This window comes from Musa acuminata, chromosome BXJ2-1, assembly GCF_036884655.1.
Source record: "Musa acuminata AAA Group cultivar baxijiao chromosome BXJ2-1, Cavendish_Baxijiao_AAA, whole genome shotgun sequence".
Classification (NCBI taxonomy): Eukaryota; Viridiplantae; Streptophyta; class Magnoliopsida; order Zingiberales; family Musaceae; genus Musa; species Musa acuminata.
Window position 1 is genome coordinate 11,712,042 of NC_088338.1, and position 27,679 is coordinate 11,739,720.

At 37.4% G+C, this 27,679-nt stretch overlaps 1 protein-coding gene across 6 annotated transcripts; it reads right to left on the minus strand.

Annotated features, from left to right (window-relative positions):
* Window positions 1-377: 377 nt before the first annotated feature.
* On the minus strand, window positions 378-27,679 carry LOC103996142 (putative acyl-activating enzyme 19). 6 transcript variants are annotated; one of them, XR_010481742.1, is made up of 18 exons: window positions 27,271-27,679; window positions 25,523-25,972; window positions 22,510-22,706; window positions 21,471-21,671; window positions 18,130-18,846; window positions 16,600-17,324; window positions 9,543-9,618; window positions 9,304-9,390; window positions 9,175-9,218; window positions 7,970-8,078; window positions 7,370-7,429; window positions 6,453-6,537; window positions 6,265-6,329; window positions 4,876-4,935; window positions 2,827-2,871; window positions 1,319-1,408; window positions 986-1,092; window positions 892-908 (listed from the first exon to the last, which is right to left on the minus strand). XR_010481742.1 is itself a non-coding variant. In XM_009416989.3 (17 exons), exons 1-17 carry the CDS (start codon window positions 27,578-27,580, stop codon window positions 680-682), a joined length of 3,567 nt encoding a protein of 1,188 aa, XP_009415264.1. In that variant the 5' UTR covers window positions 27,581-27,679; the 3' UTR covers window positions 378-679. The 6 variants fall into 6 exon arrangements, 3 of the variants coding, with proteins under 3 accessions (XP_009415264.1, XP_018682887.1, XP_009415272.1); XM_009416989.3 differs by lacking the exon at window positions 1,319-1,408 and having other exon boundaries at window positions 378-908; XR_001978462.2 differs by lacking the exons at window positions 892-908; window positions 1,319-1,408 and adding an exon at window positions 4,628-4,731 and having other exon boundaries at window positions 999-1,092.

Genomic DNA, 27,679 nt, shown 5'->3' on the forward strand with positions numbered 1-27,679 from the left:
ATCAACCTTGATGGAGGTGCCAATCACCCAGGGAATGAAACGGAGATGGAGGATGAACATTTTTTATTATGGGATAATAAAACAGCACTCTCACCCCTCTTCGTAACCCACCTATCGACAATATCTTTTGAGTCGAGGCATTAGGCTCAAAGCTCATACATTGCATTGGAAAGACCAACCGCCCACCTGGATTGAGCTTAAGTTGAATCGATTGTGACTCAATAATTACGAGTCATCTGATTCAATTGAACCAAATGATATAATATTAATCAAATATTTTTATTTATATTTAAATATCATTATGATATATAAACTTTATTATTATTTTAAAATTTAATAATATTATTATATTTTAAAAAAAATAATAAAAAAACTAATTAAAAGAATGTGAAGAATCCATAAATTCCTCATCTCCCATCTAAATGGAGAATCCAACAGTTTAACCCTTCATTCCTTGGACAGGAGAGGAGGTAATTGTCTGAGTCACAGTTTACATCAGTTTTCCCATCTTCCCTCTTCCTTCTTCTGATGACAATCACCCGAATAAGAAACAATGTTTTTGTGGCAGGTGAACCACAGCGGAGAAACAACCCTCCTCCATGACGATAATGTCGGGAACAGAAGGAACAGGGGGGCATTTGGTGATCTAATCAATGTATGTATGTATGGCCGAATGCGGTTAGGGAACGACTGCGATGCAATGAACATAATCATCTCTGCACCCGAGGAAGATGCGACCTCCTATCATTACAGGCGAAGAGAATATGTCACCTGGGAGGTCAATGCGTGCAAACTCTTCCACCATGGGAGTTTGTGGAAGTTCATCTGTTGTGCTCGCCCCACGTTTCGGCTCTGTGCTAATCCTGATGACATGAACACTGCCTGAGCTGCCGCAGATGCAAGCCAACCTGAAATTGCAGATGTTGTTCATTTTATCCTCAGAAATAGAAGCCCCTTGAGTACGGCACAACAGATCATGGCATACCTCTCGTGTGGCCGTGATGATTCTGATATCAACTCGGTTTGCTCATCAACGTAGGCAGAAGATGTGATTGGATCTCCAATCTGGTACTCCCAGAGTGTAGCTCCTTCCTATAACACGGCACACGAAACTGATAAGGTCCGATGATATTGTCATTTTAATATACGTCAGGCAATCATGATTTGGAGATTTCCCTTAACAATCTTGTATTCTTATTTTTAAGAAAAGAATATACTCTAAACTAATCAAGAATCAGATAACGTAAGAATTGTATCTTAGCAGGTTGAAACTAATTAAATCAGCTCCTATGGTGTCTAAACAAGCACATTAAACTACCTGAAAGGCAGCAAATGAAGTTGAGTACCCTCATGTTGGACAAGGGATTCTGGTCTGTCCTTGATCCTGGTCATTTGCCTCGCACATGAACTGGTTAATTTCAATTTATGTTCGTCTTCCACCAATTATATAATTAATATAGATTGTACACAAATCCACCACATGGGACTCATTAAATAGATAAAAGGCATGGTCAAGTGCTAATGCTGTCCAAAAGGCAAAATTAGGTGCTGATAACCAACACATTCAAGATACACAGATAATTGATAGTCTTTGATGTGAAACAATGATACAATTAAAATTTGGACAGGCGATAAGCAGGCACAGAGGAGAGGGTAACAAGAATAGAGCAAGGAATGACAACAGGCACTGAACTCATAACTTGCATTTAAATTATTTTAAAACATTCATATTTCGGCTATGTGCAGCTTTACTTGTAGACCATCAAAGAAAATTCAACTAATCTAGAACTCTATGGATAAGGGTGGTCTAGTGCTTTTAGCTTCTACTAATTGACACTTTCATACCTTGCAAGAAGAGAATGTTTCCCATATCTTGAGCTCTAGTTATATATGTCACAAAAAATAATCTTACCATGACACCAAGGTTGACCCTCAAACCTAACCAAAATCTAAATTAATTAAAGAAGAAAAAGACTCAATCTAACCAGCAGGACACATCAATCTCAGATCTTTCCTTCTAAATAAGGTATAGACTCAATATATGAAATTCTAGCTTTTGAAATGTATTAACAACCATTTCAAACACTGTAGACTCAAGATATGAACTTCTAGTTTTTTTAATGTCTTAACAACCATTTCAAACACCGCTAATGTCAATCTGATGTAGAAAAGAATGAGGGGTTGTGTTGGGCCACTAACAACCAGCATGAAACTCTATTGAATTTCACAATGAGGAAAAGTCATCTAAGATAGCATTGACGTGTTAAAAGGAAAACCTATGGATGCTATGATAGACAATGCAAGTAAATAAAAATTAGTGGCATAAAGAGTAGGATGAGACGTAAGAAACTTGGCTAGAAATAAATAAAGAGATATTTAAATGCTCGACAGAACTAGAGATATTGCCTCACACAAAGTTCAATGGTGGGAAACAAATCCATGCAGCCGCCCCAAATAGTTGGGATATCATGGCTTGTCATCTTTGTTGTCTTCATCACCTTTTCAACTTACACTTCTATTTCTTTATTTCTAAAGTTACAGTTCAGACATTTGATCTAAACCTCATCTAATTTAAATCCCTAACCTAATAAAGCATCTCTATAAGTTCAAGAATCAATTCTACATATATAGGTTGAACAAACTAGTCTAGCAGAGCTGCAGAAAATTTAAGTTGCCAATTAGTTAAGATGAAAAATTTCAAATATAAATGAAAGAAGTGCATCATTGAATAATTTCCAGTGAAATACATGTTAATCTGATGCTGCATGGTCACTTGATCAACTTATTATTGGCTAGTTCTTATATGGGTCGAACATCAAAGCTTACCAAATCAAATGAGTATAAGCTTCCATTTCGACAACAAACCAAAATCTGCAAATGAATTAAAGCAAAAATAATAAGAGAATTATTCATTTTACTTCAAACAGTAAAAAGAAATTTATATAATCAACATATTCTTTTGCAATATGCTACAAATGATCAAAGTTAAATTGTAGCAATTTTGTAAAAAAAGTTCCAATCCAGCCAAATATTTCACGATTGCTGGCACACCAAATTTGTTGTATGCTTGCCAGTTTGATGTTGCAAAAGATTGTGATATCCCCTATAAAAGATCTGGCTGAAATTCCATTTCTCTTTTATTTATATTGTTTGTTTGTAGATTCTGAAATGATTGGATAATGATTCCTATATTAGAAAGGTTTATGCTGCTATTTTATGTTCTTAGCTATCCTCCATCAGTAATATACAACGACAATAACAAAGCCATAAAGTCCCAACTATTTGAGATCAACTACAAAGATCTTTTGACACTATTGAGATACATAAAAAAACATAGGAATATGTTGGATAGATCTGTCTCCTCCATCAGTTAATATCTGTTGGATAAATCTTTGTTCCAGTTAAACCATCACTACATAATTCATGTATATGTATACATAATCCTTAATAACTTTATTCATAAAAGAACTCCAAAATTGATAATATTTCACTACTTTCTTACCTAATGAACTTCCAACTAGATTGGTCACAGGAGTAAAATATAAATCATGTTGCTACCACTGAATTGCCCACAATGTCAACTCTCCATCTCATGAACTGCCATACCCATAGGTTAGAGTGTACTATGGCAAATAAATGGCATCACAAAGCAAGTTGTTATAATTGAACACATGGGATCCTATACAAAATTACAAATAGCTTAAGAAGAAAACAAGACCCACGAGGCTGAGTCTATGCACCTATATCATATGTTTATAACTACATTTATATACAATCACAAACCAGTACACGTACATGCATGTAGTAGATCACTTAATTTAGAAATAATGTTGATCATTCATGAATTATGTTGGATCCATGAGCTTACTTGATTCTACCTTCATAATGCGTAATTATGTATTACTCAAATGTTGCAAATTTTCAAGATCCACCTATAAGAGATAGGCACTTTTGAGTGCTACAAATCTAAAGATAGTTGTTTTGAGCGCATAGCATGTGCAATCACATGGGTGCCCAATCTAGAGACTAACACACTGGTACTTAATAGCCAGCAATAACCTGTGTTAAAGTGAACCAAACTAATGTACTTATGAGCCTGGTTAGCTGTTTTTGAATTAAATCATGCCCATACCATCTGATAAGGGTTGGTACACGTAAGTGCAGCTCAATCAAGAGAATCCGAGGCTGATATAGCCAAACATGAGTACAAAAACCTATTATAAATGTATCAACCAAAAATTTCTATTGCTGGTGTCTTATGTTTTTTACTTATATTTAGCACTAGAAAGTAAGGGAAATCTAGGTTCAAGACTAAACAGATCATGAAATCCTTCAGCAAATCTCATTGGTATTTTTTCTTCTCTAAGCATTATATGAGTCAGATAATGGATTTCTACGTGACACTTTTAACAAACATTAGTTACATAGGTAACAGCAGAGAGGACAGGCTCCAGGGATGACATTGCATCTTTGTCCACATGAATGCCCACAAGAAAATCTCAAAACTCACCGACCAAGTGATGTGACAATCCAAAATTTCTTTGAACTGTTCTACAACGTATAGTCCGTTAAATCAATCAAGAAACTCAAAATTCAAAAACCGAACAGCATGTTCACTAATTATTACCATGTCAGTGCGAGTTTATTGGCAAGGTTTGCTGGTGGTACACTGTAATGCACCAATACGTGTCAGGTTTTGTCAAAGTCATGAAGGCCAAGGATCAGCAAGATCTTTGCATCCAGCAGACCATTATGACATGTGAAGACTAAACATATCAATCTTTTCCAAATGAAAAAATTAATATATGCGATAACAAAATTGGTATTTTGAAACTGTTAATAAAAATAAAATGAAACACAGCAAAGAACAAAAACCTGGCCTGCAAGAACAGAGGAAATGCAAGCTCCAGCAAAAATTGGACCACCAACAACAGCCTGATAACATACAAACAATGAGACCAAGGTTTTGCACTTTTTAATGCCTGCAACCCAGATGGTTAGCCAAGTTTTCAAAATGAAGGCAACATTAGCCAGGAGAGAACATAGAGAACCTAATAGGGCTAGTCATAGTTGGAAAGATCTAGCTACATCTGTCAAAATTATTTGACTCAAAATAAGCAACATTAGCCAATCCAAAGGCAAGCATTAGATGCTAAAAGCATACACTTTAAAAATAGGCTGAATAGCCATCCACTAAGCTACACCTCATGAATACAAGGAAAAACAACATTAAAAATCATCATAAAGCATGACTATGCTTATAAATGATTTGTTACCACCAGAAAAACAAAATGCAAAAATATAACATTAGTCTTCATGTATATTAAGTTCCAAAACCTGCCTCCTTATAGGTTGTGTACAGGATCTGTATAAAATGACAACCACTTAACTAAAGTTTTCAATTTATGGTACCAGACCCTTGCCGGTCCATGGCCGGACAAGTACAGGTCCAGTCCATTTGGGTGTACCGACATACAGTATGCCAAAATGTATCTTAATACCATTCTACTAAGGGAAGGAGAAAGAAGAAAGACGACCATAGAGGAAGAAGAAGGGAGGAGGAAGGAGAAAGAATGAAGAGGAAGAAGTAAGAAGGGAGATGGAAAAAAGACGAAAGATGGAAGGAGAAAGAAGGAAAAAGGAAGGAGAAGGAAGAGGATGACGATGAGGAGATGCATCGAAGATGAGACAGGTGGCAGGCAGCAGCAATTGAGCAACGACAGCGCAAAGTAAATGCTCGCAAGTTGAAAACCATAGCATGTTGCCCAACTTTAATAGAAAAGGAAAAACACAGCACTTGAATTAAAAGATCAGACTGGACCGCCCGAAATAGGAAGGTCCGCTGCATCCCCAATTCATGCTGGGACCAGTAAATACTAGCTGGTATGGATTGATTGGAGCGAAATTGAAGTCCCCACACTTAACTACATCTACTGTTTTTGTCTATAACTCCAAATCACTACCAGCATCAGCACATATCTAATCATGAAATTTTTCTATATGCTACCTAATAACTTTGATAGAAATAGTGCAGATGCTCTTCTTTCTTTTGAATAGTTTATTTTATCATATTGCACAAATGGTACAGTAAAAAGGATATAGATTTACATATACATATTAGTTTAGTCTCTGCAAACTGATATTCAGAAACTAAAAAAGAGAAGCATAATTATTTTAGACAAGAGTGGCATTAAAAAAATCATTGTATGCATTACAAAAACTGTGGCATATCAACAACATTATGCAATGCCATTTCGGGAATACCTTCCAAACTACAGCTCCTTCTGGACTCAATGCGAGCACATGACCGTCCACCATGCAACAAATAACTGTTAAAGCAGCCAAAAGTATTAGAAATAATTCACTTCTTGAGTTAAAATAGTAAGGAAATGAAAATATAATAGGAAACTTAAAAATCACTAAAAAATAATTCAAGAGAAACAGACCAGTACCATTTCTGCATTTGGAGTCCATAGACAGAGATCCAAATATTGGCACTCCTGCCTCAAAAAGCCATGTCACACTGAATGGTACTACCTGATTTATTTATGATATAAGAGTACACTTAGCTACTTGCAAAATAGTAGTCACATTATCAGAATTCATCCAAAGGAATCTATTTCTGCTGCATCATTGCATTGCAAAACCAGAAAGGAAGTGCATGAAAGTACATCTGACAAATGTTGAGTGATGTTGGGAATGAGATTTGACCTAGTTGTACAGAATGTTTCACAAAATAGGTCTATACAGAAATTTTCTTGTGTATTTGAAAAACTAATGATAGAAAAAGGCTTATATGTCAACTTTAATGACTTCACGACCTATTTGCAAAATATAAGATGAACAAATGTAACAGTAATCAAAGATCTAAGTGGAAAAAAATGCAAATTACTCAAAATATAAGAAGAATTATTTATTGTGTAACTGATCAACAGATCCTCAAAAGAATTATATGTAAATTAAAGAGATCTAAAGAGTTATGGCGGACGAAGTCTCACTTAAAGGTATGTAAACGACTTAGTATTTTATAATTGAAGGGTTTAAAAAATTTACAAACTTGTATAAGAAACAAAATCAAAATGTATCCTGCAGGCTTAGAACATATAAAATCAAGGGTCTAAGATGCAAGAACATAAGAAAAAAAAAGGGATATTAGTAACTAAGAAAATAAAAACCAACCAATCTACAGAAGAGGACTAAAATAGTTATGATTTACATATGAAAACATCTACAAAAACATTTCATAAAATACAATATGCTACAACATGAAACTTGATATGTTCACAAACATTTACATCAGCATCCTCAACTGAATATTTTGAATTATTTTGAGGTTTCTCTAAAAGGAAAAGATTGGTTGATACAATACCGCTAAAGATATGCCAGTCACACGGCCACTTGTAGATGCAACATATATCATGTTGTGTACCTAAAAATAAGATGGCATGCAGTTCAATTTGCAGTTCCTAAACAAGACAAGATTCAGAATAGGCATAATTATTCTTAATTTAAAAGATTACAAGAGCACTAAAACCTACTTGATAAAAAGGTTCCTAGTTCTCACATGTTATTTGAAATCAGAGAATGAAATTTGAGATTTTAAAAACAATACAGAAATACCTTCTATCTCAATATGCTAAAAATAATAAAAAATACAGACAGTACTGAAGGCATTCGATCCACAAAAGAATGCAACAGATAAGATTTTGTTTAAGGCTGGTCCATTCCAATGCATGTGGAGGAAGTCTTCGCATAAGAAAATTAAAAGTCCTTGGTAGATAGAGGGGTTGTAGAATCTTCAATTAGAATTCCCAAGAAGAGTAAGATTTAAATGTACCAAGAGCAGCAGTAATCATTTTTAAGATTGGAGATAAAAATGTCAACTGCCACAAAGGACTGAAGCTCATTTTCTTGATACATAATCCAAGGTAAGAAACATAATGAATTATTCAAGAAGTATTTGATGTACCACATCAATATAAGGCGAACCAAATATGCTCCCACCACAAGAAACTTTGTAAACTAAACAATGTTCCTTGTAGTCCAATGCATATAGAGACTGATCATGAGAACCACACCTGCATATCAATTAAAATAAAACATGTGAAAAAACAAACTTTGTAAACTAATAACCTCACTGAGAACCACACCTACATATCAATTAAAATAAAACATGTCAGAAAACTTCAATTTATTTATATAAAAATATTGTCTAATCCTGACAAATTATAGCTGTGTAAGTTGATATTTTGTTTACGAAAAGGCTCCTTGTAATAGAAATAATGATTATTGAGTGGATTCAGGTTTCCGTAAGTTCAGGTTACTTTAATTAAAATATCATTCTTTTGGGATAATGATTTATGAAACCTAGGGTACCAAGAGGTCTAAAGAGAACTGGACTGCTTCATGAATCCTAAGGTAATCAAAAGGTTTAAACACAAGTGGACTCTAAAAAGAGTGCACCAGCTTTAAATTTTTTGGACCAAGGTTTAAGATGAAGGGCTTTGGAATACCAAACTTTCTTAGATGAATCTGACCAGTATAATTTTTTATTTAAATCCCAACTGCTAGGAGTCTCTCATTGCTATTCTTTAATCACTCAAATTTCCGCTAACCACTGATATTAATTAGTTGCATCTACATTGTCCTTAGAAACATCAGAAGGTCAGTCCAGAGGAGATGCCCAAGGCTACCAAAAAAGATTCTTGCCTCTTCTTTGCCTTTCCTTTGCCCCTTCCTCATTGGGGCAGGAGTCAGCTGCCTCTTACTGCAGATGGAGCAGGAGAATACAAGGATGGTAAATTAGTCATTATGTACTAATCTTAACTTTTATTCTTTTGATCAAGATCAGTTTTATGATTTTTACCCTCTTATATCCCAGCAGCATAATGGCGTGCCAGGCAAAACATGTGAAACATGCTTCAGCAGTTGGCATAAAATATTTTAAACTTACCCATGACAGAAATTTTTTTCAAATTAAAATCATGATCCAATAGTTCCTTAAAAATATTCAAACTTAATGCCGCGGTTGCTATCAAGTCCTTTACTCTCATTTTCTATCACTCATATAAACATGCAAAAGGAAAAGGGAACTGGAATAAGCAAGGCATTACTTGCTTCAATTGCTGGAAGTATAGCCTAATCTTTAAGTTTAATAAAGAAATCTAAAATTACCATATCAAGTTTCTTGTCTTATCAACAATTGGCTGCATCTTAACCTACAAAAGGAATAAAAAAATGTTTTAATTCATCAATCAATGAACTTCAGATTTCTGAGGTACTACTGACAGGATGTTGCTCTACCTCTCCATCTGTTTGAAAGTACCAAGATATGTTCCCAGTTACAAAATCAAGAAAATAGATTTTTCCTCTATAGCATCCAACTACAACCTACAAACACTTAAATATATTAAGTCAGATATTTCAAATTACATGCTAGAGATGAAAATAAAGCTGCAAATGCAAATTAAATACTTTATGAGATATCAAATAAAGGTGTAGGTACAGACTGACTAATTCAATAAAGCTAAAGAAAAAAATACCTGCGAAAAATCACCAGTAATTGCTGCTGAACACTCAACACGACCTTCTAACTTAACTTCCCATCGGATAGATCCACTGTCATCAGGGAGAGGAATGACAAATAATTTGTTACACTGCATTTAGTTAATTACTATAGATTATGTAAGTGTGTGAAAGCACATAGAATAGTTTCTGATGTGGATAATATCAAAAGACCAGAAACAAATAGACAATCAAATTTAACACAGCATAGTTGGTTCATGGGAGTTTGCAGCTGCAAACTCAGTTGAATCAGTCATCAGTGACTGTTGGGCTCGGATAGTCAGATACACAAATAATGAACGCAGCAACATCAAGTATTTGTGCTAGTTTATTAGACAAAAACACAAGTCCTGAATAGGGACTGTTCAAAGCAAGGTATGTAATTTCGAATAATATCGTCCGGTACGAGCGGTACATACCGGTCCGTCAGTCGACCGGTACACGGACCACCCGTTACCGAACGGAACGAAATATATATATATATATATATATATATATATATATATATATATATATATATATATATATATATATATATATATATATATATATATATATATATATATATATATATATATATATATATATACGAGGCAACGTAACCTCGGCGACGTCGCCCCGCTTAGGAGAAGAGAGAGGCGACGTCATCGCCGAATTATATATATATAGGTATACCGCTCAGTATGCAGTATCGTACCGTACCGAACGAACGTCGAAACTCCGGTACGGTACGATATTTCAATCATTGGTTCAAAGAGACATCAAGATGGTTATTTTACATGATAATGGAGAAAAAATGATTTTTTTTAAATGACACTAGGACCAGATGGAAGGCCCTTTGAAGCACAACAATACTAAAACTAGATCATTATAGACATTGGAAGCAGTAGATCTTCACATCATATCAAGAATTAACAACACGAACCTCAAATAAAAAAAATTGTCTTTATCAAATACTTGTTAAAGGTCAACTCTTATCAAACATTGCCATTTCTCAGAGTATCTATCGGATATAAACATTTGCCGCTTGAGTGGTTCCTCTTAACTAAGAACAAGTAAAACCCCAAAATAGTATTACTAAAGTAAAAAAAAAAGATGTCAAGGAAACAAAACATGAAGTACTTCAGGTTCAAATTTTACAGAAATTATAAACTACAGTAGTTTCCAGATTCTGTCAAAACCAGAACTCCTTGAAAATTACAATCAATTTTTTGCTTTACTGTGTAACTATAGTTGTTGCTCCATAAATCTTCCTAACCTACAATCTAAATAGAACCTCTATGAAATAAAATTAAATTTTCATATAGCAAGCAACCAAAATCAATGCCCTCATTAGTAAATTGCTTCAATTAATTATATGCCGTCATTAAAACTAACAAGCCATAGCCACAGAGTAACAACACAACAGTCCATGAAGGAAGCCCTAGGACCCTAGAATCCTATCAAACACTGCAGTCAACTAGAGAGTTAAGATTTATTTCAAGTATTTAATGCCAATGGTCACACCCATCAAGATGTTACATAACTCACAAGTAAAAAAGAAAAATCAAGTAATTTAAGAGTGGCAATGTAAGAGCAGTACCCTTTTTTCATCAACTTCGACAAAGGATGATCCATTGCTCATCCTCGAACAATCAACAGTTAACTAAAGAGTGAAAATTATCTGATGAACTATTTATGTTTCGAAAGTTCTTCTAGCCTACCTAATCAGTTTTGGCTAAAGAGAAGCACAATTCTTACTAAAAAACCATAACACATTATTGTGCTTCTTTATAAATATAATACCTTTTTAACAACTGCTTTTTTATACCTGCGGTTTCGTTCATGTAAATGCAGTCGTTCAATATCTTCTCATTTCCTCACACATTTCCAAGACAAAGTTAGCAATAATATATCATCCTTTCTCAATGGAGATATATGATATTAACCATAGTTTCATCATTCATGTTTTGCCAAGACCGTTATGTACGTAACATATGGTGCCTAGCTATGCATACTGGTCAGCGGTACAAACTACGGCGCGTGCCTCCCAACACCACATATACTCAAATCTTTAAAAGAGTTTCATGACATGTGCTAGTGTACCGTGGGCTATTACGCCAACACATACCGGACCCATAATGATCCGGCTGGGGAACCATGATATTAACATGTATATCAATTATTTTTAATAGAACCAGATTTGTCTTGGAGGTCAAAGCATCTAATGTGTTCTACACTCCCCGCACATCGCATTTGCAGGAGTCTCGTGTTACACAATCTATCTATAACATCATCCACATCTTTGAGCAGTGAATGTGTTACTATACAAATATGAACATTTACCTCCTAAGAACCCCATTATAACAAAGTATTAAGATTTAGCTCATTTGTCAAAGGAAATATAAGATAAATAGGGTAAATGGCAAAGAAAAAGGCAACATATTGTCACGGACTTAGTTGGTTTTGCCTAAGTCATGCGGCACCTTTGCTTGTCCGTCCGTAAAGGGTTATTCTTCCCAAAACCTCCTATGGTCCCTTAAGGACCTACAAAAGAGAAAACAGGTCAGAGAAAGTGTTTCACTCGGGATCCATAAGCAGCCATTTCAGCAAACACTTTATAGGTACTGCAAATTACAAGCATAAACTTTGCAAGTTTTGAACGATCGCATGACAAAGGGTCTAAGAAGATCCACCACAAACCAAACAAAATGGGGTTGCCAAGCCTATGGCCATCCCTCTACATACTGTGCAAAGCGTAAACAAAACTGAAAGGTACGGACATACATGAGCATTACATCAAACACTCCGTTTATAGCTTTGTCCATGATATTCTCCCCCACTTATTCCTTCGACATCCTCGTAGAAGCCTTTGTAAACGTTGCATCTTCTCGCCTTTGTTGAGTCTTTCATCTTCTGCTCTAGCTACAACACCTCTTGGCTCCCAGCTGCTCTTTGTCGCTGTTGTTAAGTAGTCCAACTTTGATTCGCATGCTGCTTCAACTCGCCAATGACTCTGACTCTGGTGTGAGGTCAACCGAGTTGTGTTGATCCTTGTTAATTGCTACGGATCCTTCAGATGAAGCAAAAGACCGCCCTTGTTATGCGCTAGTCTCTCAAGCATCTCATGCCGCTTGAACTAGATGGATGTTTGTTGGAGCTTTAACAAACATTGCCTCGCAGACTTTGAAGTTTTTGGGGCCCTTCATCCACAAAATTCGCCCATCAATTCCTCTTCCACTTGGTTGTCATTTTCAAGTAGGTTCGCATCACTTCCACTTTTGATTAGCATTCTATTGGGAAATGAGGCGGACAGTCTACTCTCAGTAGCACCGATCACCATTAGTGAGGATTTGACAACTATTGTCTTTTGCCAAGTTTCTTCGAAGGGTCTTTGAACCTGTGCAGAGCTCCTCTGCTGAATAAATAAGAGAACTGGGGTACTCGGTCTCGCCCAATTTCTTAAGGGTTGAGAAGGCAAAGGCTACTTGACTTCGTCCGCCTCCTCGAGGGTTATACTGCATACATCGAATTGGTTACTAGCATTCGCCTGTTCTTTGCACACACTTCCGAAGTACTTAAAGTGTTTGCACTTATTGCGTTGAGTTAGCTACTGCGATTCACCTTCTCATTGCCATCGAACTTCTAGAATGCAAGAAGTTTTGCCCGAAAAAGAGCAAAATTTCACCCCAACTTGGAGCAAATCTCTAATAGTTCTAGTCGCCTATGGGATTGTACCATATTCTTTATCATTTGTGTCACCTAGTCCTCTAAAGAGAAAAGGTACAACACCGCGTACTACCTATTTCCTGGGTCGAGTACTCTTGCATCGCCCCGAAGTCCTTCACTTTCAACTATCTTGATGAGAAGCTCGTTGACATCGATCTTACGAAGTTCCTTGGCCTCTGCCCTTCAGTCATGTCTAGGCACTTAGAGTTTGCCTCTACATTCTCCACCTCCTCGACCCCTTTCATGACCAATGCGTTCCCTCCAATAAGAGCAAGGGATCGATGACTCCACGGAAGTCCCGCTTATGCGATACCATGGCGCTGCCATGCCTATGGCACTACTATCTGTTGCCTCGCATCTGCGTCCCTTTCTCCGCGATCGATAGATCCGCCTCCGTGACACTATGACACTCCTCCGAGTCCATCTCCATTCTCACCGACTCTTGGTTTTGGATAGTTGAGTCCCTCTACACTCGTCATCGCTTCCTCACCCCTTTTGACCATCTACTTCAATACCTCTATGTTCTTCGAGCAATTCCCCTTGGTCGATGGAAAGCCAAATTGCAATTCCCATGCATGGCCTCCACCATAATGTTGCAAGGCTCATGCCAATTATATTCTACCTAGCTTCCTTGGTAGCAACGTTCGCTTATTCGGCCTTGTCCTCTGACTTGCCGGGCTCCCTTAAGCGAATATGAGCTATGGAGCAGTCCAACTCTCCAACCGCTCCGATCATACCTCTGTATGATCAAGTCCCCCCTTGGTAGTACACAGCTCTCATATGTTGATAACCAAGGCTTTCATCAAATGCAAAATTCAATACACGCATGGAAGACTTACCTCTTTGGTAACATGGCATTCACTCCTTGAATCTATAACCTTTCTTGTCGTCGTGTTGTTCACCAAAGTGGAGCTCCTAGTAGCTCCCGATCATACCTCTATATAACCCAATCCCTTGTGGGATTTGTCTCGTGTATGTTGCATTGCCTCGAACTGTTCGACAACGATCTACTGTACCATGTCGCCTCCTGGTGACATCTTCATTGCATTCTGATCATTGTGGGATGAACTCGAACTGTGATCTCTCCAGGTGTGGCCTCTACCAGCACACCGTAGGGCCTCTACCACCTTCGATTGTATTCGCTCATTTAGCAATTGACCTTCGTCCACCCGCTCCCGGGCTCACACCCGGACGAAGCACAGCTCTAGGACAGTCCGTCGCCTAGCAACTCCCGAAGTCCATCGACTTCGTCGAAATTAGCGCACCATTGTCTAGATCCTGGGCCTCTGCCCCTCCCCTGCCAAGGCCTTCTGGCCCCAACTTCGCCTTCGCAAGTTGAGTCACCTTAGTTCCTTCGTCAAATGCTTCACTGAGATAAAGTGCATATGCCTCGAAGCTCTCTTCGTCTTTAGCACCATACAGGATGAGTCCGCTCTATCAGAATGAGGGACCCATGAAATGACATGATCCCGCTCTTACCTCTATAAGAGTTAATGTCCTTGACCTCTGTCTAAGGAAAGCTTCGTACCTCCGCTCCATGTTTCATCTTCTATATCAACTCCCTTCATGCGGCCTGGGCTTTTCACCAAGTTCCACCCAAACTGCTTCGCTCCTTGGTTTGCATTAAGTTGATAGTAGCCTCACGCGCACCATTCCATGGGTCAGCCCTCCGTTGAGTTTGATTTTAATATTGGCTCAAGTGTGCCTTCGTTTGGTGTTGTCTTAGGTCACTCCCCCACTTAATCTCGCAATACATCCACCAATGCATTACCTCATGCGGGATCATACGATGACTCCTCGCCGCTCGCTCGGTCCATTGAGATTTGTGGAGTTAATGTCTTGAGATACCCCCTCCTCAACATGTGCGGTCTGTTGCACATGATTCTCCCTCTAAAGAACCAGGACGTATCCCTCCTGACTATCTATCTCGTTTGAGCAACTTCTCTCTTCGCATCCTTTCCTTTGGAAGTTTCAAAAACCATCCCCTTAGACTATTCTGCCTTGCTGAACAAATTGTGTGTTGTTCTGCACCCACGAACGCACTTGCTAGATTGTGACTGTGCACCAATACAGCCCTCGCTACACCTCTCAAGGCCTAGCAACATGTTGAACTTGCTGCGCACTTCAGCCTCTAATGGACGTATCCTTCTCAAGCCGAAGAAAAAATTTCAATGCTCCAAGCGTCGAGTTTCGGTCGCCTTGGGATGGCAACGAGCATTCCATCGTCTGCATACAAGCCCTTGCATGAGGACCAAATTCGTTAAATTAGCAATTCTCCTCACCTCTGTGAGTTTTGCACAACTATTTTAGTTGTTGAGCAAACCATCCTACCTTGCACAGTCTCATCTTTTACCAAGTGCCCTGCTTGCCTTGAGCACCGTCAAGTTTAATTGCTAACGTTGAACCATAGCTCGAACTCAGCCATCCCAACCTTTGTGCGCTACACGTTCTTCTTAGCTCGCTTATCCTCGTGGTGCCTCTCGCGCGAAGGGTTGGTCATTCCTCTAAATGCTAATATCGGATGCTTGCTTCTTTGAGCGACTTCTTTCCCTACAATTCAACGCTCATTTCTCCCAAATGGTCGTGTGTGCTAGCTGCCCTCAACACAACCTCATTAGGTCCCCCACGTTTACATGCCAAGTATTTCTATGTGTACTTGTCCCGCTCTGATACCAACTGTCACAAAGTTAGCTAGTTTTGCCTAAGTCGTGCGACACCCTTGCGTGTCCGTCCACAAAGGGTCAACCTCCCCAAAACATCCTATGGTCCCTTAAGGACTTACAAAGGAGAAGATGGGTTAAAGAAAGCGTTTCGCTCGAGATCCACAAGCAGCTATTTCAGCAAACACTTTATAGGCAATGCAAATTACAAATATAGGCTTTAAAAGCTTTGAACAGTCGCACGATAAAGGGTCCAAGAAGGTCCACCACAGACCAAACAAAATAAGGCTGCCAAGCCTATGGCCAACCCTCTACATATTGTGCAAAGCATGAACAAAACCGAAATGCACGAACATACATAAGCATTATATCAAGCATCTCATTTACAGCTTTGTCCATAATAATATGGTAGAAAGATTCTGACTCACAAGCAAAAAAAAAGATGATAGAAAATTCACTTAAATCAGACCTAAAATTAACTAACTCATAACAACATGATAATTTATCAAGCATATGCTACGTTGTTGCAATCAAGAAATCTTACAAGGCATAAGATGCCCAGAATTTATCATGCCTAATTGAGGGAGGAAAGAGCAAGAACACTAGCAAATTAAATACCATCAGAAGCATAAAATCTAGATGCACCAGCAGCATGAATGATCCTTACCTGAGTGCATCAATGCAAAGAAATATGTGCGAGTGAGATCCAATGAGAAGGTGTAAGTTGTCATCCATTAACACAATCAAAGGTGAAGCATCAACACATGACTCGAGCAAGATTTTCCAGAGCTCTTCCAAAGACCCTTTTCTACTCCTTGGAGTCTTAATTGACAACCATAATCTATTTGTGTTATCCAAGTCACATTCAAGTTCATCCATAATTTTATTACAACGACCGAACGCAGACATCTTATGCCTATTACTTTTTGAAGGCCACAGGCCATGATCACTCGAAGTTGCACCAAGTGAATCTGGAGGTAGAAAAGAAACTTCTTGCTTAAAGTAAATATTCTCAGAGTTACTAATCGATTGTTGTACATTATGTTCTATGGAGAGATCATGGACCTGGACACCAACATATGGTTGTGATGATCTTTCAGGTGGAAAACTTCTTTGCACTTCTCCAGTTGATAAATCAAGAGCACCAGGCACATTACCATAAACTTTTGATCTTTTCCTGATCCCATTATCAGGTCCAATAAAATTCTCATGCAATTCTTTCCTCTCTATTAGACCATTTAGAAGCTTAAGTGGAGTAGGAAACATATAAATTAATCTCATATCAATCCCCAACTTATGTGCAGCTTGGGCAGCAGAAATGGAGTTACCACCCATCAAGAAGAAGTCATCATAGTCTGAAACTTCTTGAACCAATAATGCATCACAAAATACCTGGCAAAGAGGAACCAAATTATGATCCGAAGAAAAAAAACAAACAATTCTATAGTGCACAATTAGAGCAGCAGGCTTTTACTCCTACATACATAGCAATCACTTAACATTTCACAATAAAAAATTTCTTTTGCTATATTTTTTTCGACAACAGAGAATGCTAGAAGTTACAAAATCTTAAAGTAATTTTTACTAAAATAATCCTTATATGAATAAGAACACTGCTTCACTAGCTTTTCATTAAGATTACAGCTATATGGTGTAATGACTGGAGAAGCTTAGAAATTACATTAGAATGGGCCTAGTGACAATTGCATCAATTACAAGACAGATGGACTCTTGCATCCACTCTCACTAATGCATCAATTATGCATTAGCAAGTTGGACTTATCAAACTGTTTATTTGTAAGTGTTGCACATCAATTAATTCAATAGGAGAGAATTAGAAATTTCAAAGTAAATCTTTTAGGATTTTAAGGCTTCTTTTTCTCATATTTCACATTCTTTTTTCAAAATGTTGCAACATAAGCACTATTGTAATCTTCAACTATACCTTTTCTCCAACATTTCTCCAATTATATCTTAGCTTAATGAACTTGTGAAAGGAAATAAACAATATAAGAAGAATCAAAATGTAATGGTATCAGTCCTGTGCTAATTATAACTATCCATGCAAGCCACCTAATAAGAAAACAACATTGTGGTTCATATAAAGTACAGCCGACAAGTGAATCAAGAACTTGACTGCATTATATTAACTGGCTGAAATAAATGAGTAAATAACCAAGAGTTGATTAAAGCATACTTCTTTAATAATTTGCAACAGACTATCAGAAGTCTGATTCATTTCAAAATGACTTCTACGCTGCTTTGGCATACATACTGAACTTGAAAGCTTGAGATAATCAATTTTCCCAGAGGCCAAGGTCGGCAATGATCTCATACAGAAATAATAACTTGGGATCATTACTGGTGGAAGTTTCTTGACCAACCAACTACGGATAGATGTGATCAGGTTTTCAATCAAATGCTGCTCATCTGAAGAGTGTTTATTTTCTTTCTGAAGATCCTCGGAAGTTTTCATTACAAAGTATGCCTCTAGGTGGGTTGATACTCCATCTGTTCCATGAAAAGTTACAGCAGCATCACTTACTTCAGGATGTTCCTTTAGCATACTCTCAATCTCCTCCATAGCAACCCGTTGCCCATTGATTTTTACAGTGCGGTCATTTCTTCCTAGAAAAACAAGATCTCCACTTTGTAGACGTTTTGCAAAGTCACCAGTCCTGAATTGTAACCCACTACTGTTACCCTTAGGATTGTCATTTAAGTGTTCATCAAGGTATCCTGCAAACAAGCATGACCCAGAAACAAAGATTTCGCCCTCATCAGGGTTGTCGAATTCACCAAGAATGATATCACAATTTGAGATAGCAATTCCAATAGGCACACTGCTTAGTGATTCAGTTTCCAAAACACTTGCTAAATTTTTGCAATCAAAATATGTGCAGTCACCTGATACCTGAAGAACAGTCTAACTATTGTTATTGTTGAAGGAAATGAAAATAAATGCTTCTAAAACTGCATTTGAAACTCATCTAATAACCTTTAACCTGCATATGGCATGCCAGATGATTGCAGAGAGGAAAAAAAGCCAAGCTTTCTACAAATGATCAGATTGTTGAACACCCATTCATGGATTTAATTGATAATAGGAACTTTTATTAAGAAAAAAATCATGAATACAAATATAACCTGAGAAGAACCTTTCCATGAAATGCTTTATGCAGCCTCACATCCAGTTCGAGAGTTTAAAATTCCATGTTCAATAAAATAAGTTTCTTACGAATAGAACTCATCCAAAATACCATATAGTTCATCAGTTGGAAGGTAGCGTGAAAAATAAAACAATTGAAAACAAGATCAATATCTTTATCCAAAATCAGTGAGATAAAAACACAATGAATTCTGATTAAAATTTGCCTTGACCAATTACAGAGCTAAAAGATGAGATGGATTTACATTTCAGTTTTCACATTGTTACTCATTCCTGTCACTAACATGTAAGAATGCATTGCTCTAGAATCTAGATGCCAGCAATCATGAGGTTATCAATTAAAAGCCATCAAACAAAATAACAAGAATATAGATCGGGCATGTTACAAGTATCCTTCAGTAGAATTAGTTGGAAGTATTTGCCAGAATGGGAATGAGTTTGTGTAGAAGGAAGAAGGCATGATTCAGTGTAAGAAACATCACTCCCAACTCTAGTAGAAATTATGCCATCAAAATGTTAAATATATTGAACGATTTTCACTTTGATATAACCTAGGTCCATTACGTCTAGCCACAATAGTCATCACTATGATTACTCTAGCTTCGATTTTGTGGACCAGGTAAATCACCAGTTAAATAGGTTGTAACAGAAGTATTCCAGATCCAGAACTCTCACCCAAGACTGATCAAAAGTGGACTTAAAATTAGTGTCAGGAGTCAACCCAAAAGAACTGATGACAAACCTTTGGTAGATCTAATACCCGCAAACAAGTCTATCAAGCCATAGAGCTTCCTTTCCTCCCACAGCCTCTTGCAAGTAATGGTACCCACCAACAGATACCTCAATGTCATTAAAAAGCCACCAAAGTTGAGTGAAACGCAAGTGTTTTTTTGGTTTGATTGTATAAGGTCACAAACCTATTGTTTTTCTTTTTAAATCCTATGATATTGACACATCAACCATTAAGGCACTTGACACAGTATGACATCAGCATGTACCTTTCCTGGCAACAATCATCATCAGACTAATCACGAAAAGGCAATACCTGATTTTTTTATATAAAATTGCATTTCTAGGATAAATCATGTGGCAAAGCTAATCATTTCCCCATTATTCCACATGTTAACAAGTCAAAATAACTTGGGAAGGTTGTTCCATGATTGCATGTACTTAAATACATACAACTTCTATTCACTAAACTCCGACTAAACTTCTTGGACAAATTCCTTCCTTACATAACTACCACTAGGTTAAGAGATTTAAAAAGGGTTTGAATTGAGTTACAAATTGATAGTGGTTCAAAAATTCATCAAATCTTTCTTTGATTTCTGTCAATTTTCCGTTATGATCTATAAGTAATTTCATGTCCATTGGAAATATGATGATGATGATCTGTCAAATATTTTTCCTCAAACCATCTTAATCTAAAGTTGTGGTCTTCAAGTGACTCCATGTTTATAGGAGCATGGATGTAATAATCATGATTCTGCTTGTACTCTTCTTGATATCATAATGTTACCAAAGCGGGCCGTTACCAATTACTGGTTCCTGTCACTAGCTTGTAGAAATGAATTTGCTCTTAAATCTAGATGCCAGGGCCGAAAAGGTTACCAATTAAAAGTAATCAAACAGAATAACAAGAATAAAAATCAGACATGTTATAAATCTCCTTCAGTAGAATTAGTTGGAAAGGATAATAGGCAAGTGGATGATGGTAACAATCATGATATTTGCCAGTACTCTTCTTGATGTCATAATGTTACCAAAGCAGGAATGACATTCACAAAGCTCAATCACAGAAGGTAACTACACAGAAGCATCAGCACATTATCTTTCATAAAGAAATTTAGGAAGAATAACACGTCAACAGGATGCAACCCATCAACTTTTTAAACTTCAAAAAGTCTCATGCAATGATGAGAAAAGGGAATGGCACAAAATGATACCCCCTTGGAGCCCAAGCTATTTGTATAATGTAATTTGCTTTTTTCAACCTATCTTATTAAATGAATAGAAAAAGAATGCAAATAGTTAAAAAAAAAGAAAGTTCTACATGCAAGAAATGATCCTGACACTTGGCAAATGGTTGCAGAATTATCACCAACTGCAAGTATCAGTAACACGTATATAGTTGGGACTTCACTGTTTTGTTGTTACTGTTGTATGTCTACCACCGATAATCCCAAGTATAGAAAAGAAAACAAAATATGCCATATGCTTCTAAGATACTGAAAGTATGCAATCACCTCATTATAACTGTTAACAAGAGAGATTCTGTGATACTAGTGCATAACAAGAAAGATTTCACGACAACAGTGCACCATTCCTAGTAAATTAGGTGAAACAAACCTGAATACTTAATTGCTGACCTCTGTACTTCCATAGAGATTGAGAATTGTTGTCTCTGGCAAAGTTTCAAGCAGACTTCGACACAATGATATAGATAAGACCTCCCCACTAAGGATCAATACTTCCAGAGGATTACAACCTCGGATATAAGAATGCTTCAATTTAGGAAGAACCAGCCTCATCAAAGAAGGGACACATGTCAATCTTGAAATACAGTATGCCTGAAAAAAAAATGGGAGCTTTGAACATCAGATGTGTTGAACTAACTGTTTGCAATTTTCATGGTAACCAAGTGTACTATATGTCAGGGTAAGCAATACTGAATAATACCGCCCGGTACGGGCGGTACATACCGGTCCGACGGTATACCGGTATGCGGACTGCCCGTTACCGGGCAAAACGAATAATAATAATAAAATAATATTTATTTTATTTATTTATTTATTTTTTTTAGAAAAAGGCTCAACGACGTCGCCGAGACGCTTATATATATATATATATATAATTTAAATATCACAAGGGCGAAGCGCGACTTAGGCAACGTAAGCTAAGTTCGCGTCTTGGCCGCAAGGGTGCCTCACGCCTTAGGCAATTCCAACTAAGACCGTGACAATAGGGCACAATTAGATCTAGTAAAATGGATTGTGATAATCCATTCAGATTAACAAAAGGATCTGGTATAAAATCAAATTAGACTTTAGCTATGAAATTTCTTAGATGCTGATAATTTGAAATTCAATCTGAGAGCATGATTTAGCATGAAAACATGCAAAACAAAGAGAGACAACAAAACAACAGGTGTACCACAATATGATCCATATTGCTGATCATAATTAAGGGTATGTATTGGCAACCAAGTAAGGTTGCTCCTTTGCAACCTGGTTGACCGGGATATGAGTCATGGAAAAAACCTCTTAGTATGCAAGAGCAAGGGCAGCTTATATTATCCCCCTCAATACCTCAAATTGGCAGGAGTCTGAGACAAGTGACCTCGGTTGACCCTGCTTTATGGTAGTTGTTTATAATTTTATAATACATGCAATCCATCAAGTTGAATACCTTAAGAAGATTGACTAAACAGATTGGATTAGCTTTAAACTCATTAAATGGAGGAATGACGAGCAATGTGCAAGTTAAAATAGCCCCAAGAAACTCCTGTAGATGGTCAATAAAGCTAGTAGATGTCTTGAACAACAATATGTCCTTGCTGCATAGAGGAATCAATCCTTGCATCCACTGAAATCGGTTCAGAAGGCCTAAAAATATTTGGGAAACAGAGTTAGCAAGCTAACTAAGATTTGAAGATCAGGTAAATAAAGAGAGCATAAAGCATACCAAGAATAGAACATGCAGCCACAAGCAAGCTCAATCCTCTAATCTATGCTGAAAAGCATATAAACAAGGTAGCCACTCTTAACATCTGTATATACACGTTCAAGCACACATATTAATGAACTACCCTAGTGTATACAAGGCTTCTTGCCACTAGTAGTGCCAGATAAATCCACCAACATCCCCTCTCCTCCTTTAATTTTTGAAAAGCAAAGACCCTGCAAAGTTCATTACTGGTCTATTCCTTTTTCTTTTCAAGTCAAGAAGCTTGCTTTGCAGTCAATGTCATTCATTTTTTTTTAGTAGGAACTGAACAAGCAATGATGTTCAGAAAAAAATTGATAATAAAAAAAACACAATAGCCTTCAAGAACTGATGTTAACTAGCACAGAAGTATCAGAGAGACAGTATCAACTAAGAGTTATCACTTCTAAAGAACAATGATGAAACGAAAATATGGTTAGCTAACTTAAAACTTCTGAATCTAACCACAAACACAAGAATAAACCAGTCGGACAGTATAGCCACATTTGTCAAAACATTTCCTTCCATAAGTATTCCACATTGGAGACCTAATACAAGATGGATTCAGCATACAGCAAATATTAGCTATCTGTAACTAGAGGAGAAAAGTGAACAACAATCTAGAACATGTATCCTGTGTATAAAAGATAAAACTTTTACTAACAAATGAGTAATGAAAAGGAAAACAGGGAGAAGCTAAATTGGCTTGTACAAACCACAATGTGACAATATGGGTCTCATATTAGTGTCACTATATTTTATTTTCCACATGCTATATACCAAGGGGACGAACACTAGATGTATGGTTCTGAAGTATTTGAAACTACACAATTTGACAAAATCGTGATAACAATAGCAATAAGCCCTACCCTGAGAGAACAATGGGGAGAAAAATTAATACATGCAAGGCATTTTATTTATTTTAATTTAAGCAATGGACATTCAATAGAATGAGAAACAAGCATCCAAAAGAGTGGCATTCCTGAAAGTGAAGCTCTTGATCATATCTCCACAGACAAACAGATCATGAGAGAAACTCTAAAAGAACATTTGCAGGAGAGGGAACATGACCAAAAATAATTCAAATCCAGCAAACTTAGTACTCATTTTGATTTATTTGGTCTGAAGAATATCAACACCTGTCACACTACAGGAAGATTTAGCCAAATCTACAATACAGTTGCAGATATTGCATTATATTTTATGTTTAGTAAAGGTAGATCTATCAATTCTTTAGCACATATCTTAGAGAGATCAGGGAATGTTCAGAATAACCATTTATTGATGACTGGAACAAGTAATTTATGCTTTCAGTAAATCTAAAGCATGAGAAAACAGGAAGTATGAACATAGAATTTATTGCATATACAACCTTAAAGAACTCAAGATGCAACATATCATTCTCGAATGAGAATATCTAGAAGAACAAAGCACAATTTACATGGGTATGTTTTGGCTTTGAATCAAACCTATTAACACCCCAAATTGTATCATTGTAGTTCCATCAACAGTAGTACTATCCAAGGTATGTAATATCGTATCGTACCGATATTTCGAGGTTGGCTCGGTACGGTATAGTACCGGCATACCGAACGGTACACCAGGACTTACTGAGCGATTTCCTCTTACTATAGTACTGTAGCACTGCTGCAGTGTATTACTGTAGCAATATAGAATGCTCCGTCCGGTAGCGGACGATCCGCATACCGGTATGCCATCGGACTGGTACGTACCGCCCATACCGGGCGGTGCCATTTGAAATTGCATACCATGGTACTATCATCATTTATATAGGCTACATACCTCGTATCTCAGTACGAACCCAGCACAAGGGAAATTGAATAACATAACAGTAGCTTTATTACATATTTAGCATCTTAAGGTATGATCTAATGCAAATTATTTGAAAACAAGGATCGCCATAGCATAGAAGCTTACAGTTGTCCTACCTAAACTAGCAGACAAATGAAAGTTATCTAACATTTCGAGAACTTTGACCACAAAACAATTAAGCATGAAAAAACTTCAAGATCAGTGTATGGCAAAACCTGGCACGAAAAATTTATGAGTTATGAAAAGGCAACATAACAAAACCTCAAACAAAATGACATATTGCTATTGTGCAAAGAGAACTATAGATGGTAGATGGAAGAACAAAAAGCAGTGACATAAAACATAGTCGATATCAAAAAATAGTAGAGAGTTGATTATGATTTCTGATAGAATGGTTGATAATAAATAAGCATATGCATCAATAATTTTCACAAATGAAAATCTAAACAGTGCAAATTAGACATTTCTTCAGGTTATATTTTCTGGCATAAATCATAGTTTACAATAGGTGTATCACTAGGCTGCACAAAATTGCAATTTTTTGACAGGATGGCATAAAAGGGGGAACTGATCCAATGACATGGAGAACAATATTGTTCCAACAAGAAAAGCTGAAAGCTAGAATTGAAATATACCAAGTGTTGTTAAAATCCTGGATATTACCAAAATACATATACTAACATCTGGCAAAGGAGTACATTTGGTCATTATTTATGAGAAGTCAACTAAATAAGAGATAAAAATTGAATAAAGCGGTTACAAGTGATATGTGAAGGACTACACCAAGGCAAAAGATTACTCAAAGAATATCACAAGGCATCTTTTTCATAGCACATTTCAAGAAAAACACGAAAGATTACAGCTGCAATGTACAGAAAAGTACCTTCTTCTGTACCACAGACACCTTTTGATTTTCCAGTTGAACCAGATGTGTACATCAAATAAGAGAATCTTCTCGGGCTTCTGCTCTCACAAGGCCAAATAAGATCAGGCCAACAAAGCTCCCTCTCAGAATCCATTTTCATATCTGCATACAAAACTGAACAACTACTCCTTTCCACAATCCAATCAATTGCCTCAAGTTGCTGAGTTCTATAAAATGATGCACACTTGATTATAAGGCCAGTTTTTGAAGAAGAAATAACTGAGAGTATCCTTTCTTCTGACCATGAAGGGTCTAATGGCAAGAAAGCCTCCCCACACCTAAGAATTGCAAGGACTGCAACTATATATTCCACAGAAGGGGGAATACAAATGCCCACAATTTGTGGCATTCGGAAATCCAGTGTCAGTGGATCCTCTGCCATGGCAATCTGCTTTGAGCCACAATACCCTGCAATTTGGAAGATTCAAAATGAATTCAATGTGCATCAGAAGTACATCAAAATGAATTCAATGGCTCCTGCCCATTATGGCAGGAGACGAGAAAAGGAAATCTGAAATGAAAAAGAAAAAGATAAATAGATAGATATGAAAAAAATATGTTAAAGCAAGAAAGAAACGTTTGCTTGGCATTTAAGATATCTTATCAAGCTCTGATGCGTTACACAGTTTACTAATAAAAAATGATAAATTGTTTCCTCTTCTTAAGACAAAAAGGAAAAGAAAATTCCAGATGAGCAACTTGCTCAACCGGCAATGACTTTTAACCTTTTATCCATTGGTTGCAACTAGGAGAAATTTTGTGAAGACTACCAAAACCTAATTCTAATTCCAATACAAAAAATAGAACAGACGTCACAAGGTAGATATGACGGCGGCATTGGTTTCTAAATGCTTGCAAGCTTTCACTAATTGCCAATAAAGCATAGAAAGAAAAGATACCATGTATTATGGCAATTATTGACAGCCAATCGGGACTCAACATGCGAAGCCTAGTAAACAACAACGAGCCCTACCAATATGACATCCAAAGGAAATAGTTACTTGTTCAGTACTTAATCTTTCATAATCAACGACGATTACATATAAAAGCTCTAAAATGGGCCTTATTTAGGCACGTTCTGTTTGTAACCCTGAAAACTCATTCTCAACTCTCAAACTCTTCAAAAAAATCTTTTATACCACAAATTGCCTTGAACTTCAGAGGGACTATGCAGACACGTTTCCAGTGCAAGTTTTGCAGGTTTAGCAGGTCCGAACAAAAATTTGACAATCGAACCTTTTTCAAACACAGGAGGGCTATGCCTCCAATCAAGTCACCTCGCAAGTCCAGGTCAAAGCTCCCTAAATGGATATCTTTCCATATCAAGCTTCTTGAGTCAGCTTTCCATATTACATTTCGCTATGGAGCGGACTTCTTCTCCAACTTTAACAGTGCCAAGATTCAAAAAAACAAGTGGTCAACTCCGCCACATCGGGTAGATAATCAAAATTGACACTAACGCCAGGATAGCTAAAAACCCTAATTTAGAGACCAACAAGATCGAGATCATCTTCACCCAAGGGAAACGATGGCCCAAGGATCCAACCTCCAATAGGATGTCACCGCATGTAAAGCGCACAGCCAGTGTAAAATGGAGGTGACAATCCCTCTTTGCTGGCCTGAGCAGCTGAACCCTAGCCACCCTCCACCAATTGCCAATAACTAGTATAGGAAGAAAAGAGAACGAAAGGCCTAAAAACCCTAACCTTGAGGCCGAACGAGATCAGGATCGTCTCCTCCATCGAGAACCAAGCGGATGCGATGGCTCAAGGATTCAACCGCCGATAAGACGTCACCCCAGGTAAAGCACACGTCGCCGGGGTAGATCGGAGGGGACGAACCCTCCTCCACGGCGTGAGCGGCTGAACCCTCGCCGGCCTCCCCTCGCTGTTGGATGCCGCCGGTGGCGTGGACAACGGCAGTGCGGGCAGAGTTCTTGGAGGCAGCTTCGAAGAAGACGTGGGAGATGCAACACAGCTTCTTCCCAGCGTCGCCACCGCTGTCATCGGCGGGCATGTCTTATCTACCTCACGATGTCAAACCACCGATCAGCTCGACTGGGGCTATCCTTTCTAGAATGAAGGGATCGGGCGGCGGCGAAGAGGACAACCGCCT